The following is a 21,984-nucleotide window of genomic DNA, read 5'->3' as shown; positions in this document are numbered from 1 at the left end:
CCCAGTCCGACCCTGCACCAAACCCCTCACTGCTCCCCCAGTGCCGCTGTTGTTGCAGGCAGCTCACTGCGCCGGGATTAGTGTGTGCTTCACCTCACTGTGTGTTCACTGTGTGCTGAGTGTGTTTCACTAATTCACGGATTGGGATAAATGCAGAGACCAAATTTCCCTCACGGGATCAAAAGAGTATATGACTTATACTTATATACTTGTTTCTGGTTAGATCAGGTAAGTAAAACATCACAGTATCACATTCAGTTTATGGCCACACTAGATTATTTAGGGCATGTAAGGGTCACTCTAAATTAATAAGTTAAATAAGTTTTTTTTCACTTATAAGCTTACAAAAGTTAAGCAAATCATCTAATTTGTTTAAGTTGATGTTACAATTAGTCTTGACAGAAGTGAGATCTGCTGGAGTAATGATAACTTTATTGTACTTAGATTATCCACACTGTTAAAGGATAGAGTTATGTCTCTAAATTGTTTGTCAATGTTATATGATAATTGAATTAGTAAAAATGAGTTGAAACCCAAAGGTCACTGAACACGTGCAGACACAAATATCCCCCTATCAGAGACACACACACACCATGCTTGGAAGATCTGTATTGCTTTATTAAGGCAATGGGTTTTCCATATTGCTCTGGAGTTGTAAACAGCAGTGTTTGTGTTTGTGTTTGTATGTTTCACAGCTGAGCGCACCGGGCTTGCGGCGCGATTAAGGCGGGAAGCGCCTGCAGCATAGCACAGCCGGCAGGTCAGTGGGGTCAGAGCAGACCAGAGGTCACCGACACGTTTGAGGGAGTCGCACCTTTGGGACTTGACGGAGAGTTTGCGCCTTTGAGATTTATCACTAAATTGAATGTGCCTCTGGCTTCATATTAGCGCTCATATAGCTCCTGTCCCTGACACTGCCCAAATCTCCCTCACCATCCTCAGCATTACATGCAGTTATAGTCTCTTGCTGTGGAGCTTGTCTTAGTGGTTTTGACTCTTTGTCTACTCTCGCCCTGCTCTGAGTTTACTTCTCCTTCACTTCTTTAGCGGCTGGGGCAGATGTCTTTCCTGCTTTTTTGGCGGTGGTTTTGGAGTCTTTGACCTCTTCTGCTGGCTTGCTCTTCTTGGCAGGCTTGGCCGCCACCTGGTCTTCATTGCTGATGGTTTCTTCAGTGCGGGTGAGGACCTTCTCCTCTTTGGGGCTGCCAGGAGTCTTGGAGGGACTCTTCTGCTCCTCCTCTTTGGGGCTGCCAGGAGACTTGGGGGGACTCTTCTGCACCTCCTCTTTGGGGCTTCCAGGAGACTTGGGGGGACTCTTCAGCTCCTCCTCTTTGGGGCTGCCAGGAGTCTTGGGGGGACTCTTCAACTCCTTCTCCTGCACCTCCTCTTTGGGGCTGCTAGGTGTCTTGGGGGGACTCATCTGCTCCTCCTCTTTGGGGCTGCCAGCAGTCTTGGGGGGACTCTTCTGCTCCTCCTTTTTGGGGCTGCCAGGAGTCTTGGGGGGACTCTTCTGCTCCTCCTCTTTGGGGCTGCCAGGAGACTTAGGGGGACTCTTCAGCTCCTTCTCCTTCACCTCCTCTTTGGGGCTGCTAGGTGTCTTAGGGGGACTCTTCTGCTCCTCCTCTTTGGGGCTGCCAGGAGTCTTGGGGGGACTCTTCTGCTCCTCCTCTTTGGGGCTGCCAGGAGACTTGGGAGGACTCTTCTGCTCCTCCTCTTTGGGGCTGACGGGAGCCTTGAGAGGACTCTTCAGCTCCTTGTCCTGCTCCTCTTTGGGGCTGCTAGGTGTCTTAGGGGGACTCTTCTGCTCTTCCTCTTTGGGGCTGCCAGGAGTCTTGGGGGGACTCTTCTGCTCCTCCTCTTTGGGGCTGCCAGGAGACTTGGGAGGACTCTTCTGCTCCTCCTCTTTGGGGCTGACGGGAGCCTTGAGGGGACTCTTCAGCTCCTTGTCCTGCTCCTCTTTGGGGCTACCAGGAGACTTATGAGAACTCTTCTGCTCCTCCTCTTTTGGGCTGCCTGGAGACTTGGGGGGACTCTTCTGCTCCTCCTCTTTGGGGCTGCCAGGAGACTTGGGAGGACTCTTCTGCTCCTCCTCTTTGGGGCTGACGGGAGCCTTGAGGGGACTCTTCAGCTCCTTGTCCTGCTCCTCTTTGGGGCTACCAGGAGACTTAGGAGAACTCTTCTGCTCCTCCTCTTTTGGGCTGCCTGGAGACTTGGGGGGACTCTTCTGCTCCTCCTCTTTTGGGCTGCCAGGAGACTTGGGAGGACTCTTCTGCTCCTCCTCTTTTGGGCTGCCTGGAGACTTGGGAGGACTCTTCTGCTCCTCCTCTTTTGGGCTGCCTGGAGACTTGGGGGGACTCTTCTGCTCCTCCCCTTTGGGGCTGCCAGGAGTCTTTGGGGGACTCCTCAGCTCCTCCACCTGATCCTCCTGCTTCTGATCAGGTGCTGCTGCCTCCTTCACCTCTTTCTTGTCACCTGCCTGTTCTCCTTCCTCTCCCTCTGAGTCACTCTTTTTGTCTTTCTCTCCTGACTCCTGTGCTTCATCTTCCTCCTCCTCTTCTTCAGCACCAGCCTTTTGAGCTTTGGTACTGCTCAGTTGTGTTTCCCCAATAGCAGACTCTTCTTCCTCTCCCTCACCCTCTTCACCTCCCTCTTCTCCACCCTCCTCCTCCTCTCCTGTAGGGGGAGTAGCGCTCAGTTTGGGTCGCTTGGAGACAGCCACCTCTTCCTCCACGGCCTCCTCCTCCTTCTGGAGTTCCTCCACTACAGCAGCCAGGTCATCGTTCAGGTCCGCCTTCTTGTCTTCCTTCTTCCCTTTAGAGGAGGTCATTGGCTGACAGTACGGGAAGGCGGGGCTTGGGAAAGAGTCAGCAAATGGCCTGAAGCGAGTCTCCTCCCCCTCCAGTAGTTTTCTGCACAGACACAGGAGGTGTGAACACACTTATGCAACACACTGCATCATTCAGCAAAGAGATTCACCTGTACAACACATGTCAACACACTGCATCATTCAGCAAAGAGATTCACCTGTACAACACATGTCAACACACTGCATCATTCAGCAAAGAGATTCACCTGTACAACACATGTCAACACACTGCATCATTCAGCAAAGAGATTCACCTGTACAACACATGTCAACACACTGCATCATTCAGCAGGGTGATTCACCTGTATAACACATGTCAAAACACTGCATCATTCAGCAGGGTGATTCACCTGTATAACACATGTCAAAACACTGCATCATTCAGCAGGGTGATTCACCTGTACAACACATGTCAAAACACTGCATCATTCAGCAGGGTGATTCACCTGTACAACACATGTCAACACACTGCATCATTCAGCAGGGTGATTCACCTGTACAACACATGTCAACACACTGCATCATTCAGCAGGGTGATTCACCTGTACAACACATGTCAACACACTGCATCATTCAGCAAAGAGATTCACCTGTACAACACATGTCAAAACACTGCATCATTCAGCAGGGTGATTCACCTGTAGGCTGCGATCTCAGCGTCTAGGGCCATCTTGACGTTGAGCAGGTCCTGGTATTCCCTGAGGTGGTGACCCATCTCACCCTTCATGCCCTTCAGCTCCCGCTCCAGCTGATGAATCATCTCCTGGGAGACGGGAAAGAGAAGAGTCTCATCAGCAACACATCTTTCGACAGCACTAGCTTTTACATCCCGACATCTTTCAGCCAGTAAGCAACAGAATCTTTCTGAATAAAAACGGCTAGGTTCTCGCTGTTAGCACTAGCTTTTAGCTTCTGTCAATGAAGTAACTTTATTATCATCATAGCAACCGCCCGTCATGCCCACCAAGTTTGATGTTTTTCAGGCAGCAACAAATCAGCGGCTAGATCCTGCTTAGTATTTATTGATTTCATGGCCATTGCAAGATCGTATGGAATGTCAATGTCAATATATAGCGTTTATATTTAATCTTTTATTTATTGATTTAATCTTTTATGTATTTTTTTATGTATTTTTTTATTATTTATTTCATATTTCATTTATTTATTTCATATTTCATTTATTTATTTAATTTTGTCACAAAATAAAACATTCCATAGGCATGACAAGAAAGTATATTCTATTCTATTCACAGGCAGAAGCGGTGTGCTCACCGGTTTGTTTATACTTCCTGCATAAATTAACAAATTACTATGACTATGACTATTTCTTACTTTCTTGAAGTGTATGCTGTTTTCATACATCTGCATATATTGTATGCATGCACACAGGGGTGTAGTGGTAAAATAAGAGGTGGGTAAACTATGAATTATGCGATCACGATAATGTGGACTGCGCCATGCGGTATCAGATTTTTTTAAAAGGCATTCAGAACAAGTTTGTATTGAAGGTGAAGATTATTGTCCAATGTTTATAACAATGCCAGTGGAATCACATGGTGCCTAGAGTGTTGATTTCAATTTATTGTGCTTATAGAGCGCCAAAACATTACACATGTATCATGGCACTTAACAGAATGTAAGCAATCGGAGAAGGAAAAGAGGAAGAAAAGAAAAGAAAGAAAGAAAGAAAGAAAGAAAGAAAGAAGGCCCATGGGTAAAACTCCCTAGAATTGGAGATACATATAGGAAGAAACCTCGAGCAGATGCACGACTCAAGGGCCTGACCCATGTGCCTAGGGTCAAAACGGACAGTAAGGTCTGTAGTGTACACATGACAAATATGATAGTAAGGTGTGGAGAATAGGACATGGTGTTAAAAGCACCTGAGGTGAAAGTTATAAGAGGTGGGATGATTACGTATCCGGTATGATAATGCATTAATCATGATTTAGTTAGAGAAAGTGCAAATTGATGATTGTACATATTGTGAATGTGGATAATACAGTGTGAATTTTGAATGTTAAAAGTTGCAATTGATGAATAAACTCTTTTGAGAGGTAGATAAACTCTAATAAGAGGTGGATAAACTCTATTTCTGACATTTCCGTTTAGCATCCACGACAGCCCTGCCTTTGCATTTTTTTTATTTTGTGCGTTTCAGTATGCAGACTGATTCAACAGGATAGTGTTTTACTGATAATTGTTTAAATATTTAAATGTTAAAGTGTCGAAGTTACAATTATTTTCAATGAGCCCAAACTAACCTGGTAGCTGCCCAAGTCGTTGTTATGCCGGTCTTCGATGTAAGTCAGCTGTCTCTCCAGGGACTCTTTGGTGCCGCGGAAAGTCTCCAGTTCCACGTTCTTCACCTGCAACTGCCGGCGATAATCTGCGATCTCATCGCGGACAGATTTGATCGCGTCCTTGTTCTGGTCTGCAGCGTCCGTGAGTTTGGCGTAGCGGCACTGAAACACCTCTTCCGCCTGAAGAAAGTTTTGGGGTGAGAGACCGTTCAGCTGCTCGCGTATTTCTCGGAGCGCAGAGGTGATGTCCGTTTTACTGTATTCCCGCATGTCTACCGGGACATGAGCCTCTTGGAGCTGCGCGAGGAGGTCGTTGACCTCTTGTTCGTGGTTACTGCGCAGGAAGTCTGCCTCATCCAGGAGGGACTGAACTTTGTTCTCCAAATCCAATTTCATCAGATCCGAGTCATCTTTTTCCTTCTTCATTTCCCGGATTGACATCTCGATTTTTTCTCTAAAGCGGGCTTCATCCTCGTAGCGGTTTTTGAGACGGTGGATGTCGTCTTCGACGTTATCGGCATCAATAATAATCTGCACTTTCTCTCTATGCAGTTGCTCGAGCGCGGAGCGGAGTTCGCCGAGCTCTTGGTCGAAAGCATCACTAAGTTGCGACTGCGTGAACTTTTTCTGCCGGAGTTCTTGGATTTCAGTCTCCAGCAGGTTGTTTTGTTCTTCCAGATACCGGACTTTATCGATATAACTGGAGAATCGGTCATTCAACCCTTGAAGTTGTTCCTTCTCGTTGTTGCGCGTGTGGTCACCGTTGAATGCGGATGAGAGTTCCAGACTGTCTGGCGCGGTCGTGTACGCCCTGCTGGCTGGCATCTTGGTAGTTCTTTTGTAGGAGATGGACATGCACCCCGGATTTCTCTGAGACCAGGAGTGTGATCTTAGGCTGGCGGGTGGGGATGAGCGGTTGCTCTGAGTCTCGAGCATTCTCCTGCGGGATGGAGCCCCGATGACATCCATTGTGCAGCCCCGGTGTGCGTGCTCTGCGGAGATGGTGCGTCTGTCGGTGCGTCCTGACCAGATGTCGAGTGTGAGAATGCGGTGAGTGTGGGGAGATGCAGTGGACTGTTGCCCCGCTGTATTTATAGAGCCGCAGCTGCGTGTCTACATAAATCAATACAGTGATGAAGGGGAGGGTTTTTTCAGGTTGGAGTGGCGATAAAGACAATTCGTGATGGTTGCCTGTTAAAGTGCGAATAGGAAACTAGGCACCTGAAAACGAGAATGGAAGTAATTTAGTAACCTCAAAACATGTCACCCTTTCAAATCTTAAACATGTGTATTTTATTAGTTACACTGATTAATGAACCATAAACATAGTATATCTGACCTGTAGTCCATCCTAGAAATACATTTAATTTATGTGTGTCCTGGTTGTTAGTGTCAGTGAGGATGTGCAGTGCGCAGCAGTTCAGCAATGATGATATTATAATGTTGGGGCTCAGGTGTGGGTTGTGGCTGCGGGAGGCTGAGTTAGGGTTCAGGTGTTTGTTGAGTGGCTGACGTGAGCCTTTATTGGTTAGGTTCAGGTTTGGGTCTGAATTTGGCTTGGGGTTCAGTTTGGTGCCAGGTTAGGGTCGTTTCAGCTCCATTGAGGTGAATGAGTTAACCTTTGAAGAGGAAACACCCTGAATTCTGTTCCCATGGAAACCGCAAGCTCATGTGCTTATGGCTGTGTGTGTGTGTTTGTGAGTGTCAGTGTGTGGGTGTGGTGTCAGGAAGTATTCAGTGGGGAAGCAGAGTCAATACAGGTGGCAGCACCTGCTGAGTCAGACCCACAAGGGGACAAGACTCCTGAGGTCACACACACACACACACACACACACACACACACACACACACGCACGCATACACTCCTACTAAACACACACACATACTTACTAAACACGCAAAAGACGCAAAGCCAGGGGGTCATACTCACACACACACACACACACACACACACATTTGCTAAACACACACACATGCACAACTAGATGCTGACAAAATGCAGGATGCACACACAGAGATGAGAGGAGAAAGAGAGAGAGAGAGTGAGCAGCTAGTGAGCCATCAGTGCAGGACAGCGCATTACTCAAACTCTCCTCCAAGTCCAAATGCTCCTTCTCTGTACTCACTGACCTCTCCCTCCCTCCTCTCTCTCTCCACCCCCTCTCTCGCTCTCTTCCCCTCCCTCTGTCTCTCCCTCTCCCTCCCTCCCTGCTCTCTGGCTGGTCTCCTGATGATGATAAGAGTCTGTAAAGACCCCTCCCTGCGTCAGTCTCCTCCCAACTGCAGCTATAAAAGGGACCTGCACTGCAGCTCTGAAGGCACAGACCCCCTCAACATCTGTGTGTGTTCATCTCTCTCTGCTCTTTTCTCCCTTTCTGGTGTGAGTCATCTCTCTGGTCTCCCGCACGGCTGATCTCCCGACGCTGTCATGGCTTCTTTGGGCTTCGACCCCTTCTTCCCCTCCTCCCACCGCCGCAGGGTGGTGCTGCGCAGCAGCGGTGGCAGCGGTGGCTACGGGGGTCCGTCTCGCTCCCGCTCCGTCTTCACCTCCTACTCCACCCCCCACTACGCGCTGACCGCGTCGTCGGGCCGCGAGCTGGACCTGGGCCAGGCGGCGCAGGTGAGCTCGGAGCTGAAGGCCGTGCGCACGGCCGAGAAGGCGCAGCTGCAGGAGCTGAACGACCGCTTCGCCGGCTTCATCGAGCGCGTGCACCACCTGGAGCAGCAGAACCGGGCGCTGGAGGCCCAGCTGCAGGCGCTCCGACAGCGCCATGGTGAGCCCACCTGCCTGCGCTCCATCTACGAGCAGGAGGTGCGTGCGCTGCGCGCGGCCGTGGAGCAGGCGCGGGAGGAGCGTCAGGCCGCGCAGGAGCGCCGTCGGCAGCTGGAGGAGGCCCTGAGGGCGCTGCAGGGCCGCTACGAGAACGAGGTTCTGACGCGCCAGGAGTCCGAGGGCCGGCTGGTGGAGGCGCGTAAGGGGGCGGAGGAGGCGGCGCTGGGCCGAGCCGAGGAGGAGAAGCGTCTGGACATGCTGCTGGACGAGATGGCCTTCCTCAAGCGGCTGCACGAGGGCGAGATCACCGAGCTGCAGGCCCAGCTCCGCTACAGCTCCCAGGTCTCCGTGGAGACAGAGGTGGCCAAGCCGGACCTGTCGGTCGCGCTGCGTGACATCAGGGGCCAGTACGAACGCCTGGCGCAGCAGAACATGCAGTCCGCCGAGGAGTGGTTCCGCTCAAAGGTCAGCACTATGGCCGAGACCACGGCCCGCCACACCGATGACATCCGTCTGGCCCGCGATGAGGCGGGTGAGTTCCGACGCCTGCTGAAAGCCCGCGACCTGGAGATTCAGGCGTGCCAGAGCCTCAACCACGCACTGGAGCAGCAGCTCCTGGAGGCCGAGGACAGACAGAGCGCCGAGGTCACCAACATGCAGGTAAGAACAGACAAGGACATGCTAGCATGCAGATATGAACCGCCAGAGACATGAAGTAAGTATGTAGCATGTATTTACCATTTCCTAATGTGCAGCCAGGAAGTGGTAAATACTGTAGATGCAGATAAGGATCACTTCAGACATGTCAAATTGCAGGTAGGGACCACTGGAACCACATGATGACTATGATAGACATGCCAGTGTATGTGTGTGCGTGCGCCTGTATGTGTGTGTGTGCGTGTGTGTGTGATATTGGGGGACTTCAGAGGTCAGCTCAGTGCAGGACGAGTTCTCCATCTTGTTTACGTTATTGTTACTTTATCTCTGTTTTGTCATATTTGTCCATCTTTCTCTCCTTCTCCATCTCTGTCCATCCTCGTCCCCTCTGTGTCCCCACCAGGACGTGATTGCCCAGCTGGAAGATGAGCTGAGGAGCATGAAGAACGAGATGGCACGCTACCTGAAGGAATATCAGGACCTGCTCAACGTCAAGATGGCTCTGGACATTGAGATCGCCGCCTACAGGTCAGTCATGCGCAACACAGCAGTCCCATACAGGGTGGTAAACACCAGTGCAAGGTCCATCAGGTCAGAATCTCTTTGTGTTTAGTAGAGTTTCTGAAAACAACCAATGAAAAACTCACAAGCTCTGTGAAGTCTATGAAAATGTTCCATAGTATTCTAAAACTCTTCTCTCCCTCTGTCCTTCTATCTTGTTCTCTCTCCCTCTCTTCTCTCCCTCTCTCTTTCTCCCTCTCTCTTTCTCTCCTACACACACTCTTTCTCTCTCTCTCTCTTTCTCCCTCTCTCTCTCTCTCTGTCCCACAGGAAGCTGCTGGAGGGGGAGGAGACACGCTTCAATGTGGGTGGAGTCGGGGGCATGTCCAGCGTCTTCTCACACACCATCTCATCCACACCCTCCTTTGGCCGGCCCGTCTTCTCCGTGCAGGCCAGCCTGAGCTCTGGCGCCCCCTACCTGCTGGGAACACGCCTCCTCAGCTCCTCTCTCTTCAGCGACGACCTGATAACCTCCAGCCGGGCTCAACAGGCCGAGGCCAGCCCAGCGAAGGAGGAGGAGGAGGAGGAGGAGAAGGAGGAAGAGGAAGAAGAGGAGAAGGAGGAGGAAGAGGAGGGAGGAAATGAGGGAGAAGGTGATGAAGACGAAAAAGAGGAAGAGGAGGAAGAGGGAGAGGGTGAGGAAGAGGCACAGGAAGTGAAGGAGGGAGAAGGAGAGGGTGAGTGACAAAATCTCATGTGCATCACACGAGTGATCCTCTCATACCACAGACATCATCTACGAGTGTTATATTTACAGATCTCATATAGTCATCTATGAGCAGGGTTGGGTAGTAACGGATTACATGTAATCTGGATTACGTAATCAGATTACAAAAATCAAGTAACTATAATCAGCCCAGATTACAATAAAAAAATTGTGTAATCAGATTACAGTTACATTGTTGGGGATTACCTGATTACATTTTATCATGCAAACAATGCAACTTTTTTATGATAGCCTAGCTATCTTTTAATTTGACAAGTCTTTCACTTTTTAGACTTTTTTAAGATATAGTTAAGAACAAAAATATTTATACCCCTGGCAAATATTGATTTTCTCTTGACCAATATGTCTGTTCTTACTTAAAGGAACCATATGTAAGATTGTGGCCAAAACTGGTACTGCAATCACCTTTAAATTACTGTAGAGCAGTGTATCCCCTCCCCCCTGACTCGAGGTTGCCAACCCGGATGCCGAAACACTACTGACTTCGTGATTAGTAGATAGGTAGAGGGTGGCGCATCAGGCCAAAACACAACATGACATGACAAAACACATCAACATCAGTTGAGGGCTGCAACATCATTTTAAAAATGACAATATCCTGGCTGGACTACTGTTGTCAGTGATATAAGTATTTGAAATGAACATGATTTCTTAATGTCTAGTGACATATCAGGGCCATTTTATGATTAATTTATGATTAATACATTTCTTACATATGGTTCCTTTAAAATTACACTTGCACATGCCAAAAGGTTACAAGACAATGTGGTAAAAACATGGAATAACATGGAATGTTTTTATCTTTTTTAAATTTTTTATGAAAAATTGCTTGTTCAAAATTATTTATACCCTTTTTAAACAATCACTGGAAACATCTATTTTTACCACCACAGCTCTCAAAATGGTTCATAATACCCACCAAGCCTCTTCATGTCTCCACAATGATTGTAGACTGCACCTTTTTAGCAGCAATCTGGTTTCTGAGGCAGGAACAATTATTTGCCATCACTTTGGCCTTTTTTGACATATTGAGGTTCGCTCTAAAATGTTGATATTGTTCTCTGTTAACCATTCCTTGCCTTGTTTGGCTGTATGTTTTGGATCATTGTGTGGCTTAACATTCAAATGCTGCCTTTTGGGGCAGCCATGGCCTACTGGTTAGGGCTTCGGCTTTTGGGCTTGCTGGTTCGACTTCACTAATTCACGGATTGGGGTAAATGCAGAGACCAAATGTCCCTCACGGGATCAAAAGATATACTCACTACTAACTTACATACTATTGGGGCAGGTCTCTCGGCACACTGCCTGATCTTTTCCTCCTAATCTTAATGTAGCCTCTTGTTTTAGTGTTACTGTTTACTTTGAGAAAGTCACCAGGCCCCCCTGGTTGAAAAACATCCCAAAATAATAATTTTCTCACCCCCACAATTGAAATGGTGTCATTTGGGTTTAATGCTTCCCTTTTTTATGCCAATCTCAGGCCATGTTCCTGGGTCAAAAAAAGCGAAAGCTAAATTCTTTGTCCAGGTGTGCCTTTATAAAGGTTAAGCTGAGTTGTGCATGTTTAGAGAAGAGTGGAGAAAAAGAGAATAAGACTTCTTTCATCAATTCTGTGGTGGTGTCTTTTACTTAATGGGCATATTTATTGAAGTAATCTAAAAGTAATCCTAAAGTAATCAGATTACGTTACATGTTTTTGGTAATCCAACTGATTACGTTACTGATTACAAAAATTACCATGTAATTTGTAGTCAGTAATGGATTACATTTCAAAGTAATCTGATCCAACCCTGTCTATGAGTGCTTTATTCACATATCTCATACACTGATCTATGACCTCATACATTAAACATGTAATTAGACCTCATACATTAAACATTAAACAGTAACAGTAAATTCCCTCACAGCACCAAAAGTCTCATCATGTGCTGTGTTTATATTTATGAGTGAACAAACAAACAAATATCATCATGAGACCCCATCCATGTTAAGTCTGAGAGTTCCATGAGATGATATGACATGGAATGACTGGGTTTAAAGCACTTTGTGTTTCTTTCCCCAACAGAGGATGCAGGTGGTGAGGAAGAGGAGGCAGGAGAAGAGGAGGAAGATGCTGAAGGAGGAGAAGAGGGAGAGAAGGAGGGAGGAGAGGAGGAAGAGGGAGGAGATGAAGAAGAGAAGGAGGAGAAAGGAGAGGACAAGAAGAGTCCAGAGGAGGAGAAGAAGAGTGAAGCAGAAACTAAACCAAAGAAAAAGTAGACCAGATGCAACCAGACCCACGGTGCTAAGTGACTTTAATGAATGGCATCTCAACACATCTCTCCTAAACACTCGCGTGCACACACACACACACATGCACACAAAAATACACACACATACACACACACACACTCACAGACACACACACACACTGCTGTCATCATTATGAATGTCCAACTCCAAATGCAAACCAACATTGTGGCTGTAAGCAAGAACCCTACCAGGAGCTAGTGCTGAGTGTATGCATGGACCTCCAGTGTGTGTTTGTGTGTGATGGTTTCATTTGTCTACGCAACAACTGTTAGCTATGAGTAAGAGTGTGACTGCTTGTTCTGTGTGTAAAGAGGCTGAGCAATCCCCCAGGCAATGCAGTTAGCGTACGAGTTTGGAGCCAAAACCTGCCTGTAACCTTAACACAAGTGTGCTTAAAACATGATCCAAATGCCTTAGAATCCTTCAGAGAGGGACCATGATGATGTACAAATAAAGTCTTAAACTGCTTCACTTCACTTTGGTCCAAGTGTCATTATGAATGAATGAAGTGAGTCAGTTCACTAGTTCGTCCATTGAATTGCTTTACACTGAGTACTGAGAATAAGCATATTTTGCTTGGAAGCAGGCCGTGGTCGTGGGATTGCAATAATGGAGTTCACATGCTAGTGATGTCTGCTGACACCCCCTATAGATAAGGGGTAATATGAGCTGATATCCCCTATAGATAAGGGGTAATATGAGCTGATATCCCCTATATATAAGGGGTAATATGCCTATAGATAAGGGGTAATATGAGCTGATATCCCCTATAGATAAGGGGTAATATGAGCTGATATCCCCTATAGATAAGGGGTGATATGAGCTGATATCCCCTATATATAAGGGGTAATATGCCTATAGATAAGGGGTAATATGAGCTGATATCCCCTATAGATAAGGGGTAATATGAGCTGATATCCCCTATAGATAAGGGGTAATATAAGCTTCGAGCTAATAGGGAAATGGAGAAAGGGAGACGGCTTTGCAACTCCAGAGCTTGATGTAGTGAGCAGGTAAGGAGGGTTTAATGATCTCCTACAAATGGAAGTTGGGTGAGTGATGGCTGTCAATCAAACCTAAGGGCTCCTCCTGAACTTTGTATATAAAACATAATTTGGTGTTATGGCATGTGACTCTCAAGGCTAAACACTGACATTACTTCAAAGATAAACTGGTTGCCTCAAAAAGCTAAACTTAAAAAGACAAATTATAAAGACCAAAGACCATATTTGGAAAAGAATAGCTGTTTGAATAGCTTATTTGGGTTGGCTAATGTACATTATGAATAAGCCCATATAACAATATAAAGTTGGTTAGTTAGCAAGCTAATTATGCTAACATTGAATGTTAGGTACCAGGCAAGTTTGTTGTCAACATCAGGAAATTGAGGGCGAATTAGTTTGATGGAACTGTGTTCAGCTGAATCTCATCTGATTTTAAAATGAATGTGTAATGTGTAACTGCTAGTGATTTCTCCCATTGACTCCCACTGCGTGCTGTTAAAATCTCCTGGAACCTAGAGCGAACAAGAGCACGCAAGCCAGACCGGACTTCAAATCGCGTGTGCATCGCGTGTGCATCGAGTTTAACACGCACACAACGGATAGGGAGAGAGAGGGGAGTGGTGCGTGTGTGCCTGAAGCGCATCCAAGACAGAGAGCATCCTGGTCTGTTTTGCTAAATCAACCAATCAGTTTTCAGTGTAGGAAGGCTTATATCTCTTATTAACTTAATTAATCAGTCAGTGTATCTAGGAACAGGAGCGTTATGGCAGAGTCAGTGCCCCTCAAAAAGGAACATTTAAGACCCATTTCACATCAGACTACACAAAAGTGTACCCAATTGTTTCATAAGAGTAAAACATAAGTCTTGCACACTGCACTGTTTGTAACAGTGACTTTAGCATTGCTCACGGCGGGTTAAATGATTGCAAATGACTTGTTGAGGTGAGTTTAACAAGTGTAATTTCATTTGCATATTACTCAGGCCTATACTAGATGGCTAGTTGCCAAGGCTACATGAAAAGGCCAAACTACCAAAATCTAAATATTTTACTATCACAATTTCTATCAATAGGCCTTCCTTATTTGGTGTACTGACTAGACATTATCGAACAAACATCTGAATTTCAGTATCTAAGTAGGTTAGGTTGGGATGTCTGCTATACATTGTTGACATTACTGTTAAAATGCACTTCCAGTATAGTGAGTATCGGCAAAACCGTTTATCATTTTTATGTTGAGGCGGTGGGGGTGTTGTCGGCAGCTGCTAAAAGTAACTAATAAAGTATCATGTAATTGAACTTAGTTACTTTTAAAATCAAGTAATCAGTAAAGTAACTAAGTTACTTTTTAAATGAGTAATCAGTAATCAGATTACTTTTTCAAGGTAACTGTGACAACACTGTAAGTGACATAAAATATTTTAGCCTAAAAAACGTGTGGCATCGCTTAGAGCACAAAGTGTCCTTTAAATTAACTACAAAGTGGCCTTAAAATAAATGTCATCTATCAACAATAACACCTGTGTATGGTATCTGCCATTACTTGTTGGGGCAGCTGTGGCCTACTGGTTAGCGCTTCGTACCTGTAACCGGAGGGTTGCCAGTTCAAACCCCGACCAGTAGGCACGGCTGAAGTGCCCTTGAGCAAGGCACTAAACCAGGCTCGGACTGGTAATCTGTACAACCGGGCAAATGCTCGGTGGGCCGGTGACCTCCGGGGGATTTTTAAAAAAAAAGACAAAAGTTATTTAGCCTATTTGCGGACCGTCATGTAGACCTAGGCCTAGCCTATAAATGCAGTTGCATCCATTTGGATTGGTGGGTGACAGGTCAATCATTTTAGCCTCTTCATGACAGGTTCAGTGTGTGTTACGATCGCGCCCCCCTGCCCCACCCCTCAAGTGGATTTGTCCAAGCAGCCGCTTGGTTTGTGGGGAAATATAGATTAGTCCATGCTGGTAGCCTAGGCTCTATAAATGCCCTCCGCTGGCTGGTGTTCACATCATCGCAGTTTAACCGTAAACAGCAATCAGAGGTGTCTAGTTTTACTCCATAAATATATTGTTTTTATAGACGTTAGTTGCACGCGCTACCAAGAGCTTCCATTTACTGCACCATGTAGGCTACTGTAGTGCGGTTTGTCTGTCAACATAAAAAAAACTCCGGGTAGCCTACAATTTTCGCACAATTTGGTGGAAAAGTGTAGCACAGGTTAAAGAAAACCTATTCATGTTTGGACTCAAAAGGAACTTCAAAGTATTTCCCATATAGTAGCCTTTTAGCTCACAACGACAGTGAAAGTGAAACTTGGAAAGTGGAAGTCTCTCCACTGAGTGTTACATTAGATGCACAATCAATCGCGAGTCGATGCACGTAAAAAGTATTAACTGGTAGGTTAGTAACGAAGGTAGCCTAATTTTGCAAAATGTGATGACGGCACACAAACTTGGGCAAAAACGAAATCCTGTCCCTCTCAAATCACTTTAAAATGGTGTGATTAGCAACCAGAATTTTAAAAATAAATCCCGGAGAGACCCCCCTGGACCCCCGTGTTATTGTGATTATAATAACCTATAGGTCCAAATCTAAATGTTTGGGTTCAGTTTATGAAGTGTTGCATGATACTGTGTGTTTGTTATTTATGGGGGGGAATCAGGGGGGATTTTGGTATCGGTGGGCTTGTGTGTGTGTGTAGGCTATGTGTGTGTGTGTGTGTGGGGGGGGGGGGGGGTGTTCGGTCCAGTGGTGGGCCGGTCCAGGAGAAAATTGCCAGGGCCGAATTTTGTTCCCAGTCCGACCCTGCACCAAACCCCTCACTGCTCCCCCAGTGCCGCTGTTGTTGCAGGCAGCTCACTGCGCCGGGATTAGTGTGTGCTTCACCTCACTGTGTGTTCACTGTGTGCTGAGTGTGTTTCACTAATTCACGGATTGGGATAAATGCAGAGACCAAATTTCCCTCACGGGATCAAAAGAGTATATGAACTTATACTTATATACTTGTTTCTGGTTAGATCAGGTAAGTAAAACATCACAGTATCACATTCAGTTTATGGCCACACTAGATTATTTAGGGCATATAAGGGTCACTCTAAATTAATAAGTTTTTTTTCACTTATAAGCTCACAAAAGTTAAGCAAATCATCTAATTTGTTTAAGTTGATGTTACAATTAGTCTTGACAGAAGTGAGATCTGCTGGAGTAATGATAACTTTATTGTACTTAGATTATCCACACTGTTAGGATAGAGTTATGTCACTAAATTGTTTGTCAATGTTATATGATAATTGAATTAGTAAAAATGAGTAGAAACCCAAAGGTCACTGAACACGTGCAGACACAAATATCCCCCTATCAGAGACACACACACACCATGCTTGGAAGATCTGTATTGCTTTATTAAGGCAATGGGTTTTCCATATTGCTCTGGAGTTGTAAACAGCAGTGTTTGTGTTTGTGTTTGTATGTTTCACAGCTGAGCGTTCCGGGCTTGCGGCGCGATTAAGGCGGGAAGCGTAGAACAGCCGGCAGGTCAGTGGTCACCGACACGTTTGAGGGAGTCGCACCTTTGGGACTTGACGGAGAGTTTGCGCCTTTGAGATTTATCACTAAATTGAATGTGCCTCTGGCTTCATATTAGCGCTCATATAGCTCCTGTCCCTGACACTGCCCAAATCTCCCTCACCATCCTCAGCATTACATGCAGTTATAGTCTCTTGCTGTGGAGCTTGTCTTAGTGGTTTTGACTCTTTGTCTACTCTCGCCCTGCTCTGAGTTTACTTCTCCTTCACTTCTTTAGCGGCTGGGGCAGATGTCTTTCCTGCTTTTTTGGCGGTGGTTTTGGAGTCTTTGACCTCCTCTGCTGGCTTGCTCTTCTTGGCAGGCTTGGCCGCCACCTGGTCTTCATTGCTGATGGTTTCTTCAGTGCGGGTGAGGACCTCCTCCTCTTTGGGGCTGCCAGGAGTCTTGGGGGGACTCTTCTGCTCCTCCTCTTTGGGGCTGCCAGGAGACTTGGGGGGACTCTTCTGCACCTCCTCTTTGGGGCTGCCAGGAGACTTGGGGGGACTCTTCAGCTCCTCCTCTTTGGGGCTGCCAGGAGTCTTGGGGGGACTCTTCTGCTCCTCCTCTTTGGGGCTGCCAGGAGACTTGGGGGGACTCTTCTGCACCTCCTCTTTAGGGCTGCCAGGAGACTTGGGGGGACTCTTCAGCTCCTCCTCTTTGGGGCTGCCAGGAGTCTTGGCGGGACTCTTCAACTCCTTCTCCTGCACCTCCTCTTTGGGGCTGCTAGGTGTCTTGGGGGGACTCATCTGCTCCTCCTCTTTGGGGCTGCCAGGTGTCTTGGGAGGACTCTTCTGCTCCTTCTCCTGCACCTCCTCTTTGGGGCTGCTAGGTGTCTTGGGGGGACTTATCTGCTCCTCCTCTTTGTGGCTACCAGGTGTCTTGGGGGGACTCTTCTGCTCCTCCTCTTTGGGGCTGCCAGCAGTCTTGGGGGGACTCTTCTGCTCCTCCTCTTTGGGGCTGCCAGGAGACTTAGGGGGACTCTTCAGCTCCTTCTCCTGCACCTCCTCTTTGGGGCTGCTAGGTGTCTTGGGGGGACTCTTCTGCTCTTCCTCTTTGGGGCTGCCAGGAGTCTTGGGGGGACTCTTCTGCTCCTCCTCTTTTGGGCTGCCTGGAGACTTGGGGGGACTCTTCACCTCCTCTTTGGGGCTGCCAGGAGACTTGGGAGAACTCTTCTGCTCCTCCTCTTTTGGGCTGCCTGGAGACTTGGGGGGACTCTTCAGCTCCTCCTCTTTGGGGCTGCCAGGAGACTTGGGAGGACTCTTCTGCTCCTCCTCTTTTGGGCTGCCTGGAGACTTGGGGGGACTCTTCTGCTCCTCCTCTTTGGGGCTGCCAGGAGACTTGGGAGGACTCTTCTGCTCCTCCCCTTTGGGGCTGCCAGGAGTCTTTGGGGGACTCCTCAGCTCCTCCACCTGATCCTCCTGCTTCTGATCAGGTGCTGCTGCCTCCTTCACCTCTTTCTTGTCACCTGCCTGTTCTCCTTCCTCTCCCTCTGAGTCACTCTTTTTGTCTTTCTCTCCTGACTCCTGTACTTCATCTTCCTCCTCCTCTTCTTCAGCACCAGCCTTTTGAGCTTTGGTACTGCTCAGTTGTGTTTCCCCAATAGCAGACTCTTCTTCCTCTCCCTCACCCTCTTCACCTCCCTCTTCTCCACCCTCCTCCTCCTCTCCTGTAGGGGGAGTAGCGCTCAGTTTGGGTCGCTTGGAGACAGCCACCTCTTCCTCCACGGCCTCCTCCTCCTTCTGGAGTTCCTCCACTACAGCAGCCAGGTCATCGTTCAGGTCCGCCTTCTTGTCTTCCTTCTTCCCTTTAGAGGAGGTCATTGGCTGACAGTACGGGAAGGCGGGGCTTGGGAAAAAGTCAGCAAATGGCCTGAAGCGAGTCTCCTCCCCCTCCAGTAGTTTTCTGCACAGACACAGGAGGTGTGAACACACTTATGCAACACACTGCATCATTCAGCAAAGAGATTCACCTGTACAACACATGTCAACACACTGCATCATTCAGCAAAGAGATTCACCTGTACAACACATGTCAACACACTGCATCATTCAGCAAAGAGATTCACCTGTACAACACATGTCAACACACTGCATCATTCAGCAAAGAGATTCACCTGTACAACACATGTCAACACACTGCATCATTCAGCAGGGTGATTCACCTGTATAACACATGTCAAAACACTGCATCATTCAGCAGGGTGATTCACCTGTAGGCTGCGATCTCAGCGTCTAGGGCCATCTTGACGTTGAGCAGGTCCTGGTATTCCCTGAGGTGGTGACCCATCTCACCCTTCATGCCCTTCAGCTCCCGCTCCAGCTGATGAATCATCTCCTGGGAGACGGGAAAGAGAAGAGTCTCATCAGCAACACATCTTTCGACAGCACTAGCTTTTACATCCCGACATCTTTCAGCCAGTAAGCAACAGAATCTTTCTGAATAAAAACGGCTAGGTTCTCGCTGTTAGCACTAGCTTTTAGCTTCTGTCAATGAGTAACTTTATTCCGATCATCATAGCAACCGCCCGTCATGCCCACCAAGTTTGATGTTTTTCAATTCAATTCAATACAATATATTGCACTTATAGAGCGCCAAAACATTACACATGTATCATGGCGCTTTGTGTCTCAGAATGTAGGCAATCAGAGAAAAAAGAAAAGAAAGGAAGAAGGCCCATGGGTAACAGGGGTGAGGAAAAACTCCCTAGTATTGGAGATCTCCCTCGAGCAGATGCACGACTCAAGGGCCTGACCCATCTGCCTAGGGTCAATACAGGACAGTAAGGTCTGTATACATGACAAATGCATATGATAGTCAGGTGTAGAGAATAGGACATGGTGTTTAAAGCACCTGAGGTGAAAGTTACAAAAGGTGGGATGATTACGTATCCGGTATGATAATGCATTAATCATGATTTAGTGACAGAAAGTGCAAATAGTCCAGCGTTGGAATTGTCCAGGGGAAGGGAGTTGTCAAAGGGCATGTGGTGGGTCGGCAGACGGCCAGGGATCCGGGCAGAGTTGTCATAGGCAGGTGATGGGTCGCTAGGCTGCAGGCAGCAACAAATCAGGGGCTAGATCCTGCCTAGGTCTTGCCTTGATGGGTGACTGACTTATTTATTTATTTTATGGCCATTGCAAGATCGTATGGATGGCAATGTCAATATGTAGTATTTATATTTTATCTTTTATGTATTTATTTCATATTTCATTTATTTATTTAATTTTGTCTCAAAATAAAACATTCCATAGGCATGACAATAAAGTATATTCTATTCTGTTCTATTCTATTCTATTATATTATAATTTAGGCAGAAGCGGGTGTGCTCTCTGGTTTGTTTATACTTCCTGCATATATTTGGTGAAATAAAAGATAAAGCAAAACGGGAGCAAGTGTGCGGACATTCAATTTTTTAATTTTTTTATTGTCTGACCCTTTTGTCCTGCACCTGCGTTTTGGATGTGCGCACCTCTACCTTAGCTACTTCCTGCATATATAAATAAATTACTATGACTATGACTATTTCTTACTAAGTTTATGCTGTTTTCATTGTATGCATATGCATATATTGTATGCATGCACACAGGTGTGTAGTGGTAAAATAAGAGGTGGGTAAACTATGAATTATGTGATCACGATAAGGTGGACTGCGCCATGTGGCCATGTGTCATTCAGAACAATTTTGTATTGAAGGTGAAGATTATTGTCCAATGTTTATAACAATGCCAGTGGAATCACATGGTGCCTAGAGTGTTGATGATTGTACATATTGTGAATGTGGATAATACAGTGTGAATTTTGAATGTTAAAAGTTGCAATTGGTGAATAAACTCTTTTGAGAGGTAGATGAACTCTAATAAGAGGTGGATAAACTCTATTTCTGACATTTCAGAGGTGGATAAACTGCGTTTACTTCCGTTTAGCATCCACGACAGCCCTGCCTGTGCATTTTTTTATTTTGTGCGTTTCAATATGCAGACTGATTCAACAGGATAGTGTTTTACTGATAAATGTTTAAATATTTAAATGTTAAAGTGTCGAAGTTACAATTATTTTCAATGAGCCCAAACTAACCTGGTAGCTGCCCAAGTCGTTGTTATGCCGGTCTTCGATGTAAGTCAGCTGTCTCTCCAGGGACTCTTTGGTGCCGCGGAGAGTCTCCAGTTCCACGTTCTTCACCTGCAGCTGCCGGCGATAATCTGCGATCTCATCGCGGACAGATTTGATCGCGTCCTTATTCTGGTCTGCAGCGTCCGTGAGTTTGGCGTAGCGACACTGGAACACCTCTTCCGCCTGAAGAAAGTTTTGGGGTGAGAGACCGTTCAGCTGCTCGCGTATTTCTCGGAGCGCAGAGGTGATGTCCGTTTTACTGTATTCCCGCATGTCTACCGGGACTTGAGCCTCTTGGAGCTGCGCGAGGAGGTCGTTGACCTCTTGTTCGTGGTTACTGCGCAGGAAGTCTGCCTCATCCAGGAGGGACTGAACTTTGTTCTCCAAATCCAATTTCATCAGATCCGAGTCATCTTTTTCCTTCTTCATTTCCCGGATTGACATCTCGATTTTTTCTCTAAAGCGGGCTTCATCCTCGTAGCGGTTTTTGAGACGGTGGATGTCGTCTTCGACGTTATCGGCATCAATAATAATCTGCACTTTCTCTCTATGCAGTTGCTCGAGCGCGGAGCGGAGTTCGCCGAGCTCTTGGTCGAAAGCATCACTAAGTTGCGACTGCGTGAACTTTTTCTGCCGGAGTTCTTGGATTTCAGTCTCCAGCAGGTTGTTTTGTTCTTCCAGATACCGGACTTTATCGATATAACTGGAGAATCGGTCATTCAACCCTTGAAGTTGTTCCTTCTCGTTGTTGCACATGTGGTCACCATTGAATGCGGATGAGAGTTCCAGACTGTCTGGCGCGGTCGTGTACGCCCTGCTTGCTGGCATCTTGGTAGTTCTTTTGTAGGAGATGGACATGAACCCGGGATTTCTCTGAGACCAGGAGTGTGATCTTAGGCTGGCGGGTGGGGATGAGCGGTTGCTCCGAGTCTCGAGCATTCTCCTGCGGGATGGAGCCCCGATGACATCCATTGTGTAGCCATCCATTGTTATTGTGAAGCAGAGTCAATACAGGTGGCAGCACCTGCTGAGTCAGACCCACAAGGGGACAAGACTCATGAGGTCACGCACACACACACACACACACACACACGCACACACACACGCACACACACACACACACACACACACACA

At 46.9% G+C, this 21,984-nt stretch overlaps 3 protein-coding genes across 7 annotated transcripts in view; 1 reads left to right on the top strand and 2 right to left on the bottom strand.

Moving 5' to 3' along the window:
- LOC121714945 (tripartite motif-containing protein 16-like) overlaps positions 1 to 21,984 on the bottom strand; it is a 1,397,702-nt gene that overhangs the window by 1,231,360 nt on the left and 144,358 nt on the right. The window lies entirely within an intron of this gene.
- On the bottom strand, positions 597 to 21,837 carry LOC121714931 (neurofilament heavy polypeptide-like). 4 transcript variants are annotated; one of them, XM_042100162.1, is made up of 5 exons: positions 20,815 to 21,837; positions 18,950 to 19,074; positions 17,874 to 18,642; positions 17,211 to 17,831; positions 597 to 2,185 (listed from the first exon to the last, which is right to left on the bottom strand). In XM_042100162.1, the coding sequence occupies exons 1-5, from the start codon at positions 21,835 to 21,837 to the stop codon at positions 1,025 to 1,027; spliced, it is 3,699 nt and encodes a 1,232-aa protein (XP_041956096.1). In that variant the 3' UTR covers positions 597 to 1,024. The 4 variants fall into 4 exon arrangements, with proteins under 4 accessions (XP_041956096.1, XP_041956095.1, XP_041956097.1 ...); XM_042100161.1 differs by having other exon boundaries at positions 17,211 to 18,642; XM_042100163.1 differs by having other exon boundaries at positions 17,346 to 18,642.
- On the top strand, positions 7,437 to 9,845 carry LOC121715630 (neurofilament light polypeptide-like). Its single transcript, XM_042101499.1, has 3 exons — positions 7,437 to 8,602; positions 9,003 to 9,127; positions 9,431 to 9,845. The coding sequence occupies exons 1-3, from the start codon at positions 7,598 to 7,600 to the stop codon at positions 9,843 to 9,845; spliced, it is 1,545 nt and encodes a 514-aa protein (XP_041957433.1). The 5' UTR covers positions 7,437 to 7,597.

Source organism: Alosa sapidissima, chromosome 8 (genome assembly GCF_018492685.1).
Source record: "Alosa sapidissima isolate fAloSap1 chromosome 8, fAloSap1.pri, whole genome shotgun sequence".
Taxonomy (NCBI): domain Eukaryota; kingdom Metazoa; phylum Chordata; class Actinopteri; order Clupeiformes; family Clupeidae; genus Alosa; species Alosa sapidissima.
This window is presented reverse-complemented; position numbering and strand designations above follow the sequence as displayed.

Coding starts and splice junctions, on each gene's coding strand:
- LOC121715630 (XM_042101499.1), top strand. CDS start 7,598: ATGGCTTCTTTGGGCTTCGACCCCTTCTTCCCCTCCTCCCACCGCCGC. Junction 8,603..9,002: donor CCGAGGTCACCAACATGCAG/GTAAGAACAGAC, acceptor TGTCCCCACCAG/GACGTGATTGCCCAGCTGGA. Junction 9,128..9,430: donor ATTGAGATCGCCGCCTACAG/GTCAGTCATGCG, acceptor TCTGTCCCACAG/GAAGCTGCTGGAGGGGGAGG.
- LOC121714931 (XM_042100161.1), bottom strand. CDS start 21,837: ATGGATGGCTACACAATGGATGTCATCGGGGCTCCATCCCGCAGGAGA. Junction 18,643..18,949: donor GCTGAGATCGCAGCCTACAG/GTGAATCACCCT, acceptor GTGTCTGTGCAG/AAAACTACTGGAGGGGGAGG. Junction 2,186..17,210: donor CTGGCAGCCCCAAAGAGGAG/GTGCAGAAGAGT, acceptor CCAAAAGAGGAG/GAGCAGAAGAGTTCTCCTAA.